General features: G+C 59.1%; 2 protein-coding genes across 4 annotated transcripts in view; one reads left to right on the forward strand and one right to left on the reverse strand.

Annotated features, from left to right (window-relative positions):
* Positions 1–9,359: 9,359 nt before the first annotated feature.
* QRFP (pyroglutamylated RFamide peptide) lies at positions 9,360–10,585 on the forward strand. The gene has a single exon (XM_054659183.2). It carries the CDS (start codon positions 9,455–9,457, stop codon positions 9,863–9,865), a length of 411 nt encoding a protein of 136 aa, XP_054515158.1. The 5' UTR covers positions 9,360–9,454; the 3' UTR covers positions 9,866–10,585.
* Positions 10,586–15,618: 5,033 nt separating this feature from the next.
* The window catches only part of ABL1 (ABL proto-oncogene 1, non-receptor tyrosine kinase), a 171,156-nt gene continuing 167,302 nt past the window's right edge, over positions 15,619–19,472 (reverse strand). For all 3 annotated transcript variants that reach the window (XM_016961878.4, XM_016961879.4, XM_016961880.4), the window contains one exon: positions 15,619–19,320. In XM_016961878.4, coding sequence (XP_016817367.3) covers positions 17,606–19,320 — 1,715 coding nt within the window. In that variant the 3' untranslated portion in view covers positions 15,619–17,605. The remainder of the gene's footprint in view (positions 19,321–19,472) is intronic.

The following is a 19,472-nucleotide window of genomic DNA, read 5'->3' on the forward strand; positions in this document are numbered from 1 at the left end:
GATGTCTGCAGTGCTTCCTTCTGCCGTGGGTCCAGGCTGGACAGGACCTGGTCCCTGCCCTCTTGGTCCTCAGCTGGACGCAGATACAGCCAAGAATCAGGCAGTGGCAGCCTAGTGTGGCCGGGGTGGTGGATGGAGCAGGCCAGGTGCAGGGCCACAAGGGGCAAGATGTGGGCAAAATGACCACATGAGATTCAAAGGGAAATCCCTTCTTGGCTCCTCTTCCCACCATCTAGAAGCCAAGGGAGCCCACCCAGACCATCTGGGTTCCCAGAGCACCCTGTCACATTGCAGGGGCTGGGTGGGACCCGAGTTCTCATCCCAGGAGCCCCCCACCGACAGGCCCCAGGCGGGAGCTACCAGCCTCCCCATGCCAGTGACTGCGCCAGCGACTGCTTAGAAAGTGCCAGCACTTTCTGATATGTCATCAAACAAACTCCTGGTGAGTGTGAAGTTAATGGACTCACAGATGTGTGGGTGCAGCGGGAGGCACCAGGGCCCTCGTGCCAGGGCTTAGCTGCGGAACAGATGCACCATGGCTGGGGCCTGGCGAGGGGCCGGGGGCAGGTGCAGGTGGCCTGTGAGCCTGTGGTCCGGGTCCCGGCAGCATCTGTCCTCAGTGGCTGGCTGCACCGGAGATGCCTGTCCCTTCCAGAGCCCTGTTACTGCCCTAGAGCACCGGCCCCGTCCCAGAGCAGGAGAGGGCACATGGCCCTACCAAGCACCGGCTGAATGGGCACAGAGCTTGACATGGTGGGGAGGGCCCAGGCCAGCGCACCGGCCCCACCCTCCCCAGGGGCACCTTCAAAGGCTGGCACTGGGGAAAAACGGTCCCTGCGCACCTGCTCCGGGCCACACCCTCTCACCCTAGCCCTGCAGAGCCTACAGTCTGATACCAGTGCAAATGGCTGTCATCTGAGACAAGAGGATGGGGATGCTGGGAGAGCCCTGGGCGAGGGACAGCTCGAGACCTGTGGGCTGAGTGACCAGGCCAAGGGCTAGCATGTGCACAGGGTCGCCTGGGACCCACGGGCCCCAAACCGTCCCCCGGGGCCCAATTTGAGGGTGGATGCCTGCAGCCCTCCATCCCACAATGCCACCTGACTGAGCCTCCTCCTGCTGCTTCACTTGAGGGGAGTAAGCTGAGTGGGAGGGGTCTCTGTATCACCACACTGGGACCTGGAGGCAGCGCACCTGCGCCGTTGCTTCTCCACGTGCACAGGTAGGTTTTGTGGCTCAGCCAGTGGCCTTCCTCCTTTCCCCTAAACTTCGCACACATCTCAGAGAGTTACACCAAAGGCCACCCAGCTGACTGCCTGAGCACCAGGGTCCAGAGGATGGAAGGAACCTTGGTTTCCATGCTGGTGGCCTCAGCACATTCAGCTGGAGAACAGCAAAGGAACAGAGCTGTGAGCCGTTCTCAAACGGCTTTCCCCTGCAGCTGCGTGTAAATTGGTTTTATAATGTCTTTGGGACAAAAGCTGTATCGCCAGTGCCCACCTCCTTCTGGTGCCCCTTACCCTTCCTGCCACCTGTCCTCATCCACACAGGCCTCTGGCTGGCTTGGCTGGGGCCAGAGCTGTGGAAGCTGGGAGCCAGGGTCTCTGGAGGCCCTGTCACCCAGGGGCGTGTCTGAGCAGGCAGAGATTTGGAGGATTGTTGAACCATCTCAAACCATGAGGACGCTGGCTCCAGGGAGGGGAAGGAAGAGGAGAGGTACCGTTTGTGTGAGATGGGGGGACGGGACATGAAGAACACCTGTGGCCAGCGGCAGACCCATCCTGTGACTTCAGGAGCAATGCACCGGCAGGAGGACCCAGCAGGGGACACACAGAACCCAGAACAAGGAGACAGGACACTAAGCTTTGGCCTCAGCGGACCGGGCTTCCCCAGGGCCTCCATTTCTTCATCTGCTTTCAGAGACAAGGATGTCCCCAAACTGTGTGGCCCAAGCAGCCGGCAGGACTTGGCAAACCCAGAGGGCTGAGGTCAGGCCTCGGTGGGATTTGTAGGGAGTGTCGGGAGCTCTGGCTCAAGGCTGGCCACGTTGGCCCCTCATGCACTGACAGGTGTGTCTGACTCGGGCCACACAGCGCTGGCCAGGGCTGCAGAGGGAGCTCAGAGGGCCAGCACAGCGACTGGTGGAGGAAGCCTGGGATGGGAGCGTCGCTGGGCGAGGCTGTCAGCACTTGGTGTCTGTGCGTTCTGTCTTTAATAAAGTCTCGTGGTGACCCAGCTCTGGTCTCTGCCTCCAGCCCGACTCCACGCCTCATGTCAGAGCTTGAGTGGATCAGATACCCACGTGTTCCAGGACTGCCTCTCGCTCTGTCTCCCCTGAACTCCTCTCATCATTTATTTTTAGAGACGGTCTTGTTCTGTCACCCAGGCTGGAGAGCAGTGGCACCATCACTGCCCACTGCGGCGAACTCCTGGGCTCAAGCGATCCTCCCACCTCAGCCTCCTGAGTAGCTGAGACTACACGTGCGCACTACCACACCCAGCAATTTTTTTTTTTCTACTTTTTGTAGAGACGGGGTCTTAGCTATGTTGCCCAGGCTGGTTTTGAACTCCTGGGTTCAAGCCACCCTCCCGCCTCTGCCTCCCAAATTGCTGGGATTGCAGGCATGAGCCACTGCACCTAGCCACCATGTTCATTAGAGCAGCCCAAAGGCATTTCCCAGATAGCTCTGGACCCACCGGGGCTGCTCAAGACCCTCTGACTGGGCCAGTCCTGGGCTTTGCAAAGATGGCCTGGGCCTGGTCAGGCGGACGCAGGGCCTGCCTCCTGCACAAGCTGTGCCCAGTGGGGTCGGTCCTCCTGGGGTCTGGGCTCTGGAGGATGAACCCGGAACCTGCTGCATCGGTGCATCCCTCCCGGGTCCCCAGGGTGATGAACTATCCTGTGGGTCCCTGCTGTGGCTGGGGCTAGAGTTCCAAGGAACTGAGACACTTTATTGAATGAACAGTCCCCCATGGCTATTTATTCATAACATCAATTTGAGGCTTACGGATAAAACAATCCCTGGAGTTTATTTAATAAAATCCAGTATTTATCGAGTGCCTGTGTGGGAGGTGCCGCACGGGGCCAGTAGAAAGAGCGGCAGTGGCCTTGCCCTGTGCTCGGCCTCCGTCTGGCACCTGTCAGGGGCAGGCAGCTGGGGAGTCTCACACCCCCCTGTGCGGCTGGAGGTTTCCAAGTCCGGGTTCACAGAAGACGAATCCCACTCTTCCCTCCACCATGGACTTTCACTCAGCCAGCACAATGCCCACTGCTCTGACAGCTTGAGGGGGCAGAGGTGGGGGTGCCAGAGGAGGGAGGGCAGAGGTAGGGGGGCAGAGGTGGGGGGTAGAGGTGGGGGCAGAGGAGGGAGGGGCAGAGGAGGGAGGGGCAGAGGAGGAAGGGGCAGAGGTTTGGGGGGCAGAGGAGGGAAGGGCAGAGGTGGGGGGACAGAGGTGGGGGGCAGAGGAGGGAGGGGCAGAGGTGGGGGGCAGAGGTGGGGGTGCCAGAGGAGGGAGGGCAGAGGTAGGGGGGCAGAGGAGGGAAGGGCAGAGGTGGGGGGACAGAGGTGGGGGGCAGAGGAGGGAGGGGCAGAGGTGGGGGGGCAGAGGTGGGAGGCCAGAGTTGGGGGTAGAGGTGGGGGCAGAGGAGGGAGGAGCAGAGGAGGAAGGGGCAGAGGTTTGGGGGGCAGAGGAGGGAAGGGCAGAGGTGGGGGGACAGAGGTGGGGGGCAGAGGAGGGAGGGGCAGAGGTGGAGGGACAGGTGGGGGGCAGAGGTGGGGGGGCAGAGGTGGGGGGGGCAGAGGTGGGAGGCCAGAGTTGGGGGTAGAGGTGGGGGCAGAGGAGGGAGGAGCAGAGGAGGAAGGGGCAGAGGTTTGGGGGGCAGAGGAGGGAAGGGCAGAGGTGGGGGGACAGAGGTGGGGGGCAGAGGAGGGAGGGGCAGAGGTGGGGAGGCAGAGGTGGGGGGGCAGAGTGGGAGGCCAGAGTTGGGGGTAGAGGTGGGGGCAGAGGAGGGAGGAGCAGAGGAGGAAGGGGCAGAGGTTTGGGGGGCAGAGGAGGGAAGGGCAGAGGTGGGGGGACAGAGGTGGGGGGCAGAGGAGGGAGGGGCAGAGGTGGGGGGCAGAGGAGGGAGGGGCAGAGGTGGGGGGGCAGAGGTGGGGGGTCAGAGGTGGGAGGCCACAGTTGGGGGTAGAGGTGGGGGCAGAGGAGGGAGGAGCAGAGGAGGAAGGGGCAGAGGTTTGGGGGGCAGAGGAGGGAAGGGCAGAGGTGGGGGGGTAGAGGTGGGGGCAGAGAAGGGAGGGGCAGAGGTGGGGGGGGCAGAGGTGGGAGGCCAGAGTTGGGGGTAGAGGTGGGGCAGAGGACGGAGGGGCAGAGGAGGGAGGAGCAGAGGAGGAAGGGGCAGAGGTTTTGGGGGGCAGAGGAGGGAAGGGCAGAGGTGGGGGGCAGAGGAAGGAAGGGCAGAGGTGGGGGGACAGAGGTGGGCAGGTAGAAGAGGGAGGGGGCAGAGTTTGGAGGCAGAGGTGGGAAGAGCAGAGGTGGGAGGGGCAGAGGTGGAGACGCCTGGGGATGGGACTCCTGAGCCAGGCCACGGAAGTCACAGACCATGGCCACCTGCCTCCCCACGTGCCACACCCATGCCAGGTGCAGGTGTGCCCAACTCAACCCTTCTCCTGCAACCACCAGACCAGCCTGAGGCAGCTCCTGGAAAGGTTCAAGGACTCAGTCACAGAGGTCCTCAGACAAGGGCTCATGCATTTCTGCGAGAAACGGTGCCCAACAGCATGGGAAGCGGCTTCCCAGGGCAGGAGGGGTTCGGCCAGCAGAACCGGAGTGGCAGTTGCCAACAGCCCAGGGGACCCGGGCTTAGATGGGGGCCACCACCCTGCGCCCTCCCTAGCAGCAGCAGTGAACACCGTCTAAGCGGGCACCATGCCACCCCGACAACCCCACCCCACCACACGGGCACTGCTGTCATGCCCAGCCAGGCGGAGGATCTGAAGCTCAGTGAGGTGGAGGCTGGCTGTGGCTGGGCCGGGTGTGGAACCCAGTTCGAGAGTGACAAGTGGTTAAAGGGGGCTGGGAGGGAGGGGTCTGCGAGGCCGGGGCCTGGGCTTAGCACATCCAGGCGTTGCCACTCCAGTCCCAGCCTCCTCACTTTGAGAATCCCAGGCAGGGGCTGCCGGTCAGCTTGGCCATGCGGGCACCTGGCCTGGACCTATGTCAGGACAGCTTCCCAGGGAACCCCACGGGCTTCGAGGGTGGTCCACGGACTCCACCCCCAGAGCGGCTTCCTGCACCACCAGCCCCACCACCCTCACGCCTCGCCTCCCTGCATTTACCCGACAGCAGAAAAAGCCTCCAGTGCTGGAAGCCGCCCCGATGGGTACTGCCACTCTTGGACTGATCTAGCCCCGGCCACCCTGTGCATCCAGGCAGCCCAGACCCTGCCTATCTCGGCTGCTGGTGGCGAACAGTGGCACAGTTGTCACCCCCAATTGCTCAAGAGGTGGGGGAACCCAGATGCTTCCAGGGGCCCAGGAAGGGCATCTGAAAGCAAGTTTTCCGTCCAGGAGTTCCAGGGGTGGAGGGGACCAGGCAAGTCCCTGGAGTCAGCAGGTTTGGCGCCAAATTCAACGCCTGACTGGGCTCCAGGCACCCCGGTCTGAAGGGGGCAGGCGGGGACCTGAGGCTGGGGAACATGTGGGCCACGTGGGGACCCCTCATCCTCACCCCAATATTGCTCCCATCCCAGACCAGTCCCTCACATGCAGGACGTTCTGTGACCACCTCTCAGAGCCACAGACCTCAGTCCCGAAAAAGGACTCTGGGCCCTGGTGGTTTCAAAGCAGAACCTTTTCTGGGAGCCCAACATGTCAAACACAGCAAAGTGGGGCTTGCCCTGAGGGGCACAGGGGCGCGTGCAGGGCACAGGGGTGTGTGCGGGGCACAGGGGTGCGTGCGGGGCACAGGGGTGCCTGTGGGGCACAGGGGTGCATGTGGGTCACAGGGGTGCCTGCGGGGCAGAGGGGTGCCTGTAGGGCAGAGGAGTGTCTGTGGGGCAGAGGGGTGCGTGTGGGGCAAAGGGGTGCCTGTAGGGCAGAGGGGTAGCCTGTAGGGGAGTGGGGTGCCTGTGGGACAGAGGGATGCCTGCGGGATTGGACCCCATGTTGCCTTCCCCAACTTCCATGGCCATTCCTGAGGAATTCTGCAAAGCACAGCTTGGAAACTTGAACCTCACTTTACACCACGAGAGCACTGAGGCACCCAGAGGGCAGGCATCCGGTCCAGGCTCATAGCACGGTAGGGACCCACCCTGGGTGGCACCCCATGGATAACTGGCGCCCGCTGTCAGAATCAACCAGCACTAACCAGGGAGACAGAAGGACACCACACCTCCCGTCTCACGAGCACACACACGTGTACACATGTGTGCACATACTCATGTGGGGGCATACACACACACGCACACACAGGACAGGGGCACCTCAGGCCATCGGAGGCAGCCCTGGCCTGGGGGATGGAAGCTGGTTCTGGCCAGCAAAGCTCAGTCATCGGCTTCAATCCGCAGACCCTCCGCCTGAACCTGGGCGCTCAGCCCCGAAGTGGGGGATCGAGATTCCAGTGCCTTCCTCAGGTCTCTGGGGAAGTGTCCACAGGCTCTCTATTCCCATGACTTCTGACCCCCCAGCACCCCGGATGCAGGGGTAGGTCGGCTGGGTGAGGGCCCCTGGAATGGGGGAGGCCCTCTGTGCTCAGTTCTCGACAGTGGTGGGGTGGGGCCGCCTCATCACCCCGCTGCCTGCTCTCAGTGGAGGGAGAATCTCTGCCGGGCAAGGAGCAGAGGCTGGGTCCTCCTGCTGGCCTCCCAGAGGTGACCCTCGGTGACAGTGGGGGGCCACCCAGGGTATGCGGTGGGAGGGGCTGGGGGCCACAGGCAAATGCTCCACTGCTGTCCTGGGCATCTGCCGTGCCCCCTTGGTTGGTTCCTGGGTAACAGGCCGCTGAGGGCTGCACCTGCCGGGGAGGTGCACCTGGCTTAGCCGCGCAGCCCCGTGCCTGTGAAACACGGGCCTCATGGGTGTCTGTGGCTTTCCTGCCCATGAGAGCCATCCTGCTAGCTGGGCAGTAGGTGTCGGGTAGATGTCCACCCACCCCATGTCCTCTCCGGAGCATGAGTTGCCAACCCAACAAAGGCAGGACCCTTAGGGTGAAGGGTGGGCTTGGAACCCCCGCCAAGGGACTCGAGGGTCTGTGCCCGCAATTTGCAGTTAATGATGCTGTCCGCTCTCCTCCAAAGGGCAGCCCGCCTGCCCTCTCATCAGACTACATCCTGCGTTAGGTTCTTTTTATCAACGCAGGCAGCACTGCCCCTCTTCAACAACAGCATCCCCAATGGAATCCCAGGGTCAGGAATGCGCAGCAGGCAGTCGGCAGAGCAGCAAGCGCACTGCGGACCATATAAAGCAAGGAGAGCCCAGGGGCCATGCCTCCTGGACGAGGACCCAGGGCAGCTCTGCCCAGCCCAGCCCCGGAGCCCAGCCCCGGAGCCCAGCGATCCACCAGCCAGCCTTCCTGGGAGCAGTCCCAGCCACACGGTGAGCACAGCTGCCCTGTCCCCAGCAGGAACCCCAGCTCAGGCCCTGCCCAGGCAGGAGCCAGGCATGGGCAGTCAGAGGGCACACAGAAGCACAGGGAGGGAGGGCCCGGAGAGGGGACACCAGTGCCTCCCCTGCCAACAGCCCAGAGCAGCACAGATTGGTCACGGCTGCCCTGCCAGGGCTGGGACCCAGCCTCACCCGTGCTTTTCCTGTCCCTTCCTGGCTGTGGGGCCTGAAGCCCTGACTCGCGCTGGGGCTGCCTGTCCAGTGATGAGCATCCCCACTTTCTACCAGATTCTTGAAGGGGTGCATGAACCCCTAAAAGGGGTGAAGGGCCACTCCAGGGCCTGCTCTGTATCAGGGTGTCTCCTTTCCAGACACCCAGAGGCCACTCCCGGGTGCATTTATCCACCAGGATGCAACGGTCCCTGGTCCACATCGCAGTCAGCAAAGTGCTTCCTATGAGGAGGAGGGAATGGGCTGGGCCGCTGCAGAAAGTCACCTCGCGGAAGCCTCCACTCTGCCTGCGCCCTGATGGAAAGGTCTTCCTGGCAGCATGTGAGGGAGGTCACTCCATCCCTGGGGCACGAGAGCTTAGAAGAACTGGATTTGGGTAGAAAGTGGGGTTGCATTTATTATTTTTTTAAAAGCTTCCTGGCTGAGCTCGCTTCTTTGAAATGTGTTCGAAGGAGCCATTTCTGGAAAGGGCTCTGGGGACTCCTGTACTGTCTTCTCCAGGGCTGGTGCTCTCTATTCTAGCCTCAGTTTGACTCCGCAGAGGACAAGCCAGCTCCAGCTCCCCCGCGGTCATTGTCAAAAAGGTTTTCTTTGCCAGACAAGGGAGCAAGTGTTACCAAGGCAGGTTCATTCCAGGAGGCTGGGTTTCAGATCCCCCGAGTGCCATGTGGAGTACAGAGGAGGGAGTTAGGGCACGCCTTCCTGAGTCAAGCCCAGTTAGACCTGGGATTGAACTCTAGCTCTGGCACTGATAAGGCCATGAGATCTGGGGCAAGTCACCTCAGCTGTTTGAGACCGACACCACCCCTGTGAAACAGGAGGGTTGGGAGGACCTAGCAGATATGTATGCTTCTTGAAGAAGCCGTCTGGCCATTAGAATCATGAATTCAGAGCCTCCACTTCCTGGCTGTGTGGCCTGGGCACAATCTCAGTTTTTCTGACAGTTTTCTTGCCTGAAAAAGTGGGACTGGCCAGACCTACCAAGCAGGAGTACTATGAAGATGAAGTACAATCACATGTGTGAGCTCTTAGCTCAGAGCCTGGCAGACCTACGGTGCCCAGGCCCCAGCGGCGTCCACACACTCCTTCCCAGGTGGGTGTCCGAATTAGGCCAGGACCATCCAATCTGTTTCTGGCTTTCAGGAGCAACTCGTTCCCACGTGAAAGAGACATTAGCAGGATGTCCCAGCTAAACAGCATAGCTAGACCCATTTATTATCAAGTTGAACACTAAGGGAGATTGATGGTTTTAACTTTCCACCCCATGGCTCTGCAATGATATGGCCATTTTATAATAAGAGAAAAATGAGCATACATTTGCTGACTCTCCCGGGGCCGCCTGGGCACTGCTCTGCCAGCCAGCAGCGGTGGATTTACAGTGCTAAGCTGCCCAGGCAGGCAGATCGTGGGGACTGCAGGAGAAGAACCGGCCTAATTGGCACAATCATCTCCTGATCCTGCTAATAAAACAGTGGCCTAGTCCCAGCACTGCTCGGAAGCCGGGCTCAGCTGAGCCCCCTGCTCACATCTACGCTGCCAGCCTGTCCCGGGGAAACATTTTGGTGAGTTGCGCTTGGCCACGTGTGCAGCCTGTCACTCTGCCTCTCTTTCCTCTGGGTCAGATGGTAAGGCCTTACCCCCTGATCTACTTCCTCTTCCTGCCGCTGGGTGCCTGCTTTCCTCTACTGGACAGAAGAGAGCCCACAGACGCCATGGGTGGCCTCGGAGCCGGAGAACGCTGGGCTGACCTGGCCACGGGGCCCCGACCCCACTCCGTGTGGGGTTCCTCTCGGTGGCTGAGAGCTTCACAACCACAGGCCCTGCTTGTCATAGCCAGGGGGCTGCAGACATCGGGCAGAGAGCATGCTGGCTGCAGATTCTGCTTCGGGAGGCAGGACGAAGGCAGTGAGGCCACCGGCTTCCTCCCTGCTGCGGGGGAGAAGACCAGTGGCCCGTTAGGGAACCTGGCTGAGGAGCTCAATGGCTACAGCAGGAAGAAAGGCGGCTTCAGCTTCCGCTTCGGTCGGCGGTGAAGGGCCAGGACGCCTTGGAAGGATTTGCTTCTTGGACTCACCCCCATTGTCTTCACTCCTGCCTTCTCCCCCAGTCTCAAAGACCACGACACCCAGATGATGTAGGCTTGGTTACGATGAACGATCCACGGTAGGACAGGTTAGGTGTGTGCTTACTTTTGATTTCCAACTTTGCTGAAGCGAAAAACTAGGCAGTGTCAAAAAGGAGGCTGTCTTGGAGCCTCGGTCGTCCCAGCCTCTCTCTTCCCCTGGGGCTTTGACTCCGAGCAGCCCCCTGGCCCCAGGGGCACGGAGCTGAGGCTGTGGCTGGGCCATGAGTGTGAATAGCAGAGCGAGGCAGCGGGCTGAGTGCTTACAGTTGGGTAATCAAAGTTGTGACAGTCTCTATAGGGACGACTGCAGCTGACATCAGAGTGCAAATGAGTGCATTCCACTGGGTACAGAGGATGGTTCTGAAAGTTAAAAATGGGAAAAAAGAACCCGATCCCCTTCTCCATGCCATGAGCACAAGATCCCCCTGGCAAGAAGCCCCTGCTGTGGTTTGACTGCCCCTCTGACCGCAGCCCTTCTCCGCGGCCCAGTGTTAGCCCGGCCAGGAGTCTTCTGGGAGATGCGTTGGGAAGGAATCCGTTTTTGCTATAGCAAGGTTGCATTTCACATGTTCAAAATCGGAATATGTCGTGTGTATCTTTTCAAATAAAAGTTGTGACAACTGCAAAACCATACTGGAATGCTGGCCTCCCCCACTGTCTGAGTTCTGGGTGCCTTGCCTTTCGGGAGATGGAGCTCCTGTTGACTGGACCCAAACACCCCTCCTCTAGATCCCTGTAACCGGCAGTCGGTCAAAGGGGCGGAGGAACACAGCACATGTGCTTTTCACTTCCACTCGGCTGCTCCTTCCCAGGTTTCCTAAGAGCAAGGAACATTCGGAAAACAACTTCTCTGCCCCGGGGAGAGCCCACGCTCAGCCGGGAGTGGCTGCAGGCCCGGGGCCAGGCAAAGCATCCGTTTCAAACGCGCCTTTGGTGTCTCCTGCATCCCATCCCGTGTCAGAGGCGGCGGTCGGATGCTGCTCACTCCCGGGCTGGCTTCCGCTGCTGAGATGAGAACTTACATTGATGTTACTATGGCAACCCCTCCCCTCCTCCTTTCGAGCTGCAGCTTGCCCCTGTTCACAATTGAATAATTTCCCATTGAGCTGTCACAATTAATTGGTGGATTTTTATTAGCCTTTTAGAACCACACTGGGCTGGGCCCAGCTTGGCACCTTGGAGTATTTCACAGTGTTTTCCATGCTATTAGTGACTTACACTCCTCAGTAGCAGCTCTCAATCCTTGGCAGCCAGAAAGCCACTTCATTAAGGGGTGACAGATCTGAGCCACAAAGAACCAACCTGACTGGGGAGCAGAATGGGTGCTGAGATGGGAGAGAACACCAGAGTCAGAACATCACCCGGTATGAAAGCTGCCGCCTTCTCCAGGAGCTCCTCACCGCTTCCCCATCGCTTCCCACACAGAAACTAGCCCCCCAGGCTTGGCGCATGTGCCCTGAGTCTTAGGGCTGCTGTGACGGGGACAAGACAATGATTCCTGAGGCTGGTGGGGGGGTGGGGCACATTGTTCTCTTGGGCTCTGCCACTGTCTGAGGACAGAGTGGTTCAGGATGCCTCCTGCAAAGGGATGTTGTCACTGCTTGCTAACATGACACTGATGGGGACGGACACATCCCCGGGGTCCTTGCTGTAAGGACGGCCCTGGCACAGGGTGAACGGACAGATTTGTTCACCAAAGGTGTGCACACGCACCCCGTTCTGCTTGGCTTAAGGGAGGGGGAGGCAGTAAGCTAGATCTATCCCTCCCTTGGCTCATTCACGCAAAGCAGCCAGAGATGTGCTCACCAGAGACCGGGTGAAACACAGCAGGCTGAGGGCAGAGGGACGCCCTGACGCACGGTCCCCTGGCCACTCGTCACTTGCCAACTTCTGCAAGTGAGCAAGGAGCCACCCACAGCCAGTACTTTAGAGAACACCGAGGCTGAGCCACCCTGCACATTCCACAGGCTCTTTGGGGATGCACTGGCTGGTTGTTAATTTAGCAGGATTAGATTAACCTTGATGGAAAAACCTGAGATAAAGAACACGGGGGCGGGGGATGCCTTCAAAGCAGTGGATATGCTGTCATTATGCTTTTATCACTTTAAAAAACCCAACAAAGCTATTCTTTCCAGTTTGCTTGTACACTTGAGCTCAGTAGCCCTGAAAATCCGAACAATCAAGCTGCTAAGGGCACTGCTGTCAAATCAACTCCCGCTGGGCTTGGCTAAGCCTCCTCTTTAACCCCGTGCCCCGCGGCCAAGCCCACCATGTCTGTCAAGGTCTTTGGGCCTCTCATGCCACCCCAGCGCCCCCTCAGCCCTTGCTCTCTCCTCCACAGATAAGATTACCCCTCTCCAGGAGGGTGAAGGTGAGACTCCAGAAAACATTTATTTTGGAATCAGAGAGATGAAGCTCCCCTGAGCGGTGCTGGCTCACTCCACCTGGCCCGGCAGTTCTAACTCCTCCAGCCCAGAGCACCTGCGAGCTGCCAGCATCTGCTCGTTACATTTATCCAAGACACAAGGCGGTCTTCATCTTGGTGTGTAGATCTAAAGGTATTTAGCTATCAAGATGAATGGAAAACATTTGTCTTTTCCTGTATGTTTGAAATACTAATAAAAATATTTAAGAAAAAACCCCAAACAAAACAGGCTCCTGGGGACAGTCAGCCATAGACAGCTGCTGTAGTAATCAAGAGGGAAGCCACCTCGTCCTAACTTTGCCCCAGTGCCAAAGACGCTGCTTGACAGATTTCACTGAAGACCCCAAACCTGACGTGGTACTTTCCAGCTTCTGGGTAGGGAGCAGGGGCATGCCCTGTGCTGCTGGTGCTCCTCCAATCCGCAGCTCCTTGGCCCCTCGGAAATGCCCTCCCAGAAAAAGAGCTCAGAGATTTCCCTGATTACAGCAGTGATATCAACTGGAGTGTGGGGGCAGGGGAGCAAGACATTAGGTGACCCCCAGGGACGAGGGCAGTGCTGACAGGGACACTGTGGTCAGCCTGGTCTCACCTAATGTCTTCTCCTACGAGGACGTTTAGAGTTTGCTTCCCCAGGGCACTCCGTTTAGAAAGGCCTCCTGAAATGATCTCTGCGGCCCAAGGAGCTGGGCTGGCTGTAATACTTGGCTGCTTCTCTTCCACTGTGGAGGGAGAAATCCGGCCCTGGGCACAGTTCTCTCCTGGTCCTGTTGGGGCTGTCTGCACTGTCTACTAATTAGGCTGCCGTGGTAGGCACCAGCTGGTACATGTTGTGTGACCTTGGCCGAGCTGCTTGACATCTCTGAGCCTCTCAGCTTCCTTACCTGTCAGAGGAGGACAGTAACAAAAACTCTCTCATTAAAAAAAGTGGTGGGCTTGGCCGGGTGCGATGGCTCATGCCTGTAATCCCAGCACTTTGGGAGGCTGAGGTGGGTGGATCTCGAGGTCAGGAGACAGAGACCATCCTGGCTAATATGGTGAAACCCCGTCTCTACTAAAAATACAAAAAATTAGCCGGGAGTGGTGTCGGGCACCTGTAGTCCCAGCTACTTGGGAGGCTGAGGCAGGAGAATGGTATGAACCTGGGAGGCGGACCTTGCAGTGAGCCGAGATGGCACCACTGCACTACAGACTGGGCGACAGTGTGAGACTCGTCTTAAAAAAAAAAAAAAAAAAAAAAGTGGTGGGCCGGGCGCGCTGGCTCATGCCTGTAATCCCAGCACTTTGGGAGTCCAAGGTGGGCGGATCATGAGGTCAAGAGATCGAGACCATCCTGACCAACATGGTGAAACTCCGTCCCTACTAAAAATACAAAAATTAGCCGGGTCTGGTGGTGCGCACCTCTAGTCCCAGCTACTCGGGAGGCTGAGGCAGGAGAATCGCTTGAACCCAGGAGGCAGAGGTTGCAGTGAGTGGAGATTGTGCCATTGCACTCCAGCCTGGGAGACAAGAGCGAAACTCTGTCTCAAAAAGAAAAAAGAAAAAAAAATTTTTTTTTGAGACAGGGTCTCACTCTGGAGCTGGAATCCAGTGGCACGATCATAGCTCGCTGCAACCTCCACCTCCTGGGCTCAAGCAATCCTCCCACCTCAGCTTCCTGAGTAGCTGGACTACAGGTGCCACCATACCCATCTTGTTTTTGTATTTTTTGTAGAGATGGGGTCTATGTTGCCCAGGCTGGTCTTGAACTCCCGGCCTCAAGCAATCCACCCACCTCAGCCTCCCAAAGTATTGGGATTACAGGCATGAGCCACCTTGCCTGGCCTTTTAAGAAAATGTCTAATACCTTAGGCTGGTGTTTTGTAAATAATAACAATGGACCTCGAAGGGAGGACTCGAAATGACCTGGAAACTGCTGGGTGTGTGCACACAGGTGCATTTTTCTGGGGCTGGGATCCAGTTTTCATTAGGTTCTCAGGAGGTTTTGTGACCTAGAAAAGGTTAAGAAACCACTGTCTTGGAATGGCTAGACTAAACTAAGCTCTATAAGCTCAGGTGACACCCATGAAAGATCCCCATTTGGGAGATGAGAGGCGTCTTCCTCCACACTGGCCCAGTGTGACCAATTGGCCTCACGTGCAGGAGCCGACTCTGGACACGCAGTCTCAGCGCTTAGCGCTGGGAGGGTGGGGTGACCGTCCACATCTGACACGAGGAAGCGGCCACCAGCTGTGGCTGTCACCAGAGTTGTCCTATGTCTTCGTTCAGACCTGGGAGAAGCAGCCATTCAAAGGACAAGAGAAGCCCCAGGGTTGGTGGATCTGGTGGCCAGCTATAGTTCAACCGGCAAGGAAATTGGGGGCCCCAGCCTGGTTTTGTCCCTGTGAAATGAGAGGGGGAGAATCTGGTGCCTGGCACTGCTCGCAGTGGGCTCCACCAGCCCCGGCCCGGCTGGAGTTCCACCTGTCACCCACCGCACAGCAGTCTCGCTCCAGGTCTCTTAAGTGGAGCTTCACCAAGCTGTGATCTTCATATGCTCTGCTGAGCAGGATGTGCACCCCTGACAAACCTGCTGGCCTGATCAGTATCATTATCAGAGGGTGCTACTCACTTCCCAACCGCCCCTTTCCAAGCTGTCAGCTCGGTGGGGACTGAGCTGGGAAAGGGCGGTGGGGCTCAGTCTGGGATGGCCTTCCCAGGCCCTGAAGGCCAGCACACCTCACACCTCCGCTCCTCCTCATCCACACAAAGACCTAAGACACCTGGCTCAAGGAACATGAGTGAGTAAGGGCACCTGGGGGCTTAGGGCGGAAAGGTGGAGAGAGAACAGGCGCACGTGGGGAGGGATTTGCCCTCAGCCAGCAAGAAGCACGGGACGTGACCTCCTCACCCCGCTTCCACGTCGCTGCGACAGCCTGATACCGCCAGTCAGATGTGGCTTGTATGGTGGCACAGCCCACTCCCAGTGATGCCGGTGGGGCCAGGCTGCCAGCAGGTAAGCGCCAAGGGTACAGAAAGGGTCCGAGCATAGCAGGGCAAGTGCCTGAAAGATGGCTGTGGGCACCCAGGCCGCAGAGGCCCTGGGCAGCTGGGGGCAACCTGCCACCGTTCTGCTCTGTAAGACCTGATGCCGGGCCCCAGCCCCGTCAGGAAACCAGAACCCACTACATCCCGGCCCCGCCACCGCACAGGCTCAGAACAACAGGGCAGGATCACAGGCCGAAGCAATCTGCCAAGGATTCTAATGTAAACACTGATTTATTTAAAAAATACTACAGAGGACAGATTTGGATTCAAAAAAAACACAGAGAATCATATACAGAAACAAAATGCACTGGACCCCGAGAAGCAGAGGGGGAGCCACCACAGGCCCCGAGGGAGCAGGGCAGGACGCTATGCACACGCCACTTAGAAAAGAGCGTCTATAAAAGATGCATACCAAGAGATACGTGTAAAATATAGTGGCACATCACGTTAACAAAAGGAAGGGACCAGTACCTCATGGAGACAGGCAGTCGGGGGACCTGGGTGGGCGCTTTGCTCTGTCTTCAAGGCCGCTGTCGGTGACTAGTGCCTCCCTCCGGCTGCGTCACAGCCGTCGGGGGCAAAGAGGTGATGTGCTGTAAGAACCGCATAAAACGATCCAGAGGAAACCATTTCTATCAGAAAAATAAAGTACAAGTTTAGGTGATGAGCGTAAAGCTAGGGCCTGTGCGAGGCTGCTGGCACGAGGCGGTATGAGGGGGCGGGAAGGTGGCTTCTCCCGGCGTGAAGCCTCAGGGGCGGCCACCTGCCCACTGCTCTCGGAGTTTGCTGCTCTGTCAAGGTCCAGGAGACCCCGGGTCCCTGCCCAGAGTCACAGCCCCCGTACCTGGGCTCCGGCCTGGGGCAGCCTCGGGGAGAAGATGGCAGGCGTGCTCTGTGAAATACGCGAGGCTTTCAGGGGCTCCGTTTGTGGTTTTCCTAACCCTCCCTGACGACCCCCACAGAACATGAGGCTATGTCACTCACGGTAATTAAATAAGACATTCGCCCAGTTCAAGAGTGCAGCCAGGACCAGGACTGGCCAGGCCCTTTCCTCCCACCTGTGCGCAGGTGCCCAGTGGCAGCTCTATTCTCTCTCAGGGCGGCTACACAGAGGCAGGGCTTTGAAATGCTTCAAGAACTCAGAAAAGTGAAGGCTGTCTTGTTCCAAAGGAAAGGGCCTTGTAAGAATCTACTTTGTCTTAGAGGAGCGGGGGAGGGGAAGGGCCCTTTCAGGGCACCCAGATGTGTGAAAGGAAGGTTCACTCTGGGCCCTCGCAGACCTGCCTGGGCCCAGTCTGGGGCTATTTGGCACCAGCTGTTCACCCCACTAGCCACTGCCTCCCTTGTCCCCTGCCTCCATTCTGCTGGGGGAGGGATGTCGGCAGTGACAGTGACCTGCCACCCTTGAGACTCAAGCTTTCTTGCCAGGATTCACAGTGCACGTCACAAGAGAGCAAGAGCTGGGCTCTGGGGATGTGGACAGATGGAAAGGACATGCCCCATGCCTCGATCCTTTTCAGCTCCCACCTGCCCAGGACCCAAAGGCTGGTTGGCTTTAGCACCCTGTTTTCCACCCAAATCAAGAGCTGTCCTGCACGTGAGGAAATGGCGAGTGCACCCCACCCCGGGCAGCAGCAGAGGGCAGAGTGACCAGCCGTGTGCATGCCCGTGCATGCCCTTCCCGAAATGTGGTTCTTGAAACATGTCTTCAGCACAGGACGGGCAAGGCCAGGGAGTGCAGGCAGAGGGCCTGACGCACAAGGCCTCAGTTCAGGCTTCCATTCTTGGAGAAGTGGAAGAAGGCCCAGCCAGGGGAGGAGGGGCTCCAGAGAGAAAAAAATGAAAAAGACAGTCCACATCAGCCGTTCCCACCTGGCCTGGAGAGCTCAGTCTGGGGCACTAGGTGGGAGCGGGGCTGGCGGGTCCTGGCATGCCGACTGCAGTCCACGGAGCAGGAACTCCACAGATAAAACTCGAGGACAGAGACGGAGCGGGGAGGAGGAAGGTGCGGGAGGGCAGGCGGTGCAAACGTAGGTAGTAGAGCTGGACTCCACAGGGCCCTCAGCTCTGCCTGGCGCAGAGCTCCTGGGCCAAGGTGCTGACTCACTAGTCCCTTGTCAGCCACTGTCACGGGTATGGGCGAGCCCGCATGTGCTGCAGGCAGCTCCGACGGGCCTGACACCTGACCCCTGACTGCTGCTACCTCTGCACTATGTCACTGATTTCCTTCACCGAACTGAGGAGCTTGCTGAAGTCCTGAGTGGCCGCCGGACCACTGCCTGCTGTCGCCGGGCAGATCTGAAGCTCCCGGAGATTATTCTCCAGTTTGTTGATGGCCTCTCGGAAGGCAAACTTGTTCCTCATTTGCTGGATGGAATCCACGTAGCTCACGCAGAACGTGTAGAGGTTTTTGCCGGCCTCCAGCACTGCGCTGTGGCTGGCCATCTGCTCGGAGTTCCTAGAGATGGCGAGGCACAGCGCCTCGGTGCTGTCCAGGACCACGCCCTTGGTGATGGCGCCACTGGCGATCCGCTCTGGAGGCTGGCGGGTTTTCCGAAGAGACACTCGGGTTGATATGAGAGGGATGAAGGCGGTGGAAGATGGCTGGTCCCCTGCCAGGGCCGAGGATGCTGATGGCAACGTGGAGGGAACGGGGGCTGGGCTGATGGGGGTCCCCGACGGCTTGGCGGACTGTGGCTTTGGAGTGGCCGGGAGCACGGGCTTTTTGAGGCCCTCTCCCGGCTGGCTGGGCTTGGCAGCGTCACTGTTCACAGCATCAACCAGACTCGTGGCTTTTGTCTTTGCGCCCAGGACTGCCTCCCCGGCCGCCTCCTGGCTCGGGCTCTGCGAGGGCTTTCCTCCAGCCTTCCCTGCAGAGGCTGCTGGTGGGGGCGGCGGGGCAGGTTTGAGCCTGGACAATTTCCCCTTGTCCCTCCCTGGCGACTCAGAGGAGTGCTTGTGCCTCCTCACTCTGGACTCCTCGGCGGGGCCCTTGCTGGTGCCCCCTGGTGCACCTGAGCTTGCTTTGCTGGTGGGGGTCACTGGCTCAGCTGCAGCAGGGGTCCCTAAGGCACTGCCCTTTCCAGCTTCTTCCTTGTGGGGGAGGCCCGAGGCAGGGGCCACGGTGACCTGCCGCCGGAGGGGTTTTGGAGTCAGGTTGGGCGGGCTGGAGCCCGGGCTGGACTCCATGATGTCTTTGAAGACCTCATCAGCAGCTTCCTCATTCTTTTTCACCAGCCTGGGAGGGGGCGTTACTGTGCCTCGGGTCACCTGGTCAGACCTGTTCTCCCCTGCCCTCTTCCGAGGCAGAGCCGGCTTCTCACTTTTGTGCCCTCCAAATGTGGACGAGTCAAACTGTCTTCCCGTGGACTGCAAGTCCCGAGGCAGCGTGACTGACCTCCACTCCGTGTCCTTGGCCCCATGGGGAACGCAGGAGGCCGAGCAGGAGCGCAGGAAGCGCTTGCTGGAGCTGCCACCGCCCTCCTCCTCGCCGGTGGCTAGGCGGCTGCTGGTCAGCGTGCTGGACTTCTTCCACAGGTGGGGAGACCGGAAGCCTGAGCCCCCGGACTCCCGGAGGGCTCCATTGGGGACCCCAGCCCCATTGCTGGGCTTTGGGGACTTGGCTGGGTCAGCTGTGTCCAAGGGGGTGAAAGCCAGCGCCCCGTTGCTGATGTCTCGGCCCTCTTCCTCGCCGGCCCCTCTGCGCTCCGGCTGGCCGTCCATCTCCCGGAAGGAGCTGCTGCGTTTGGGAGGGGTTGGGGCTGTCTTCTTCTTCTTCTTGATCAAGGCGCTGAACAAGTTGGTCTTTTTGTCTTTGGGGAGAAGGCGCTCATCTTCATTCAGGCCGCCCTCCGGGGGACCTCGCTCTTTTCGAGGGAGCAATGGAGACACGGCAGGCTCATGGTCCAGAGGATCTGAAACGCAAGGGGAAGAGCTGACAACTCCAGACAACTCTAGAGGCTGACAGAGGAGAATCGCTTGAACCCGGGAGGCAGAGTGCCACTGCTGCACTCCAGCCCAGGAGACAGAGTGAGACTCCATCTCAAAACAAACAAACAAACAAAAA

The sequence above is a fragment of the Pan troglodytes genome, chromosome 11 (genome assembly GCF_028858775.2).
Source record: "Pan troglodytes isolate AG18354 chromosome 11, NHGRI_mPanTro3-v2.0_pri, whole genome shotgun sequence".
Lineage (NCBI taxonomy): Eukaryota > Metazoa > Chordata > Mammalia > Primates > Hominidae > Pan > Pan troglodytes.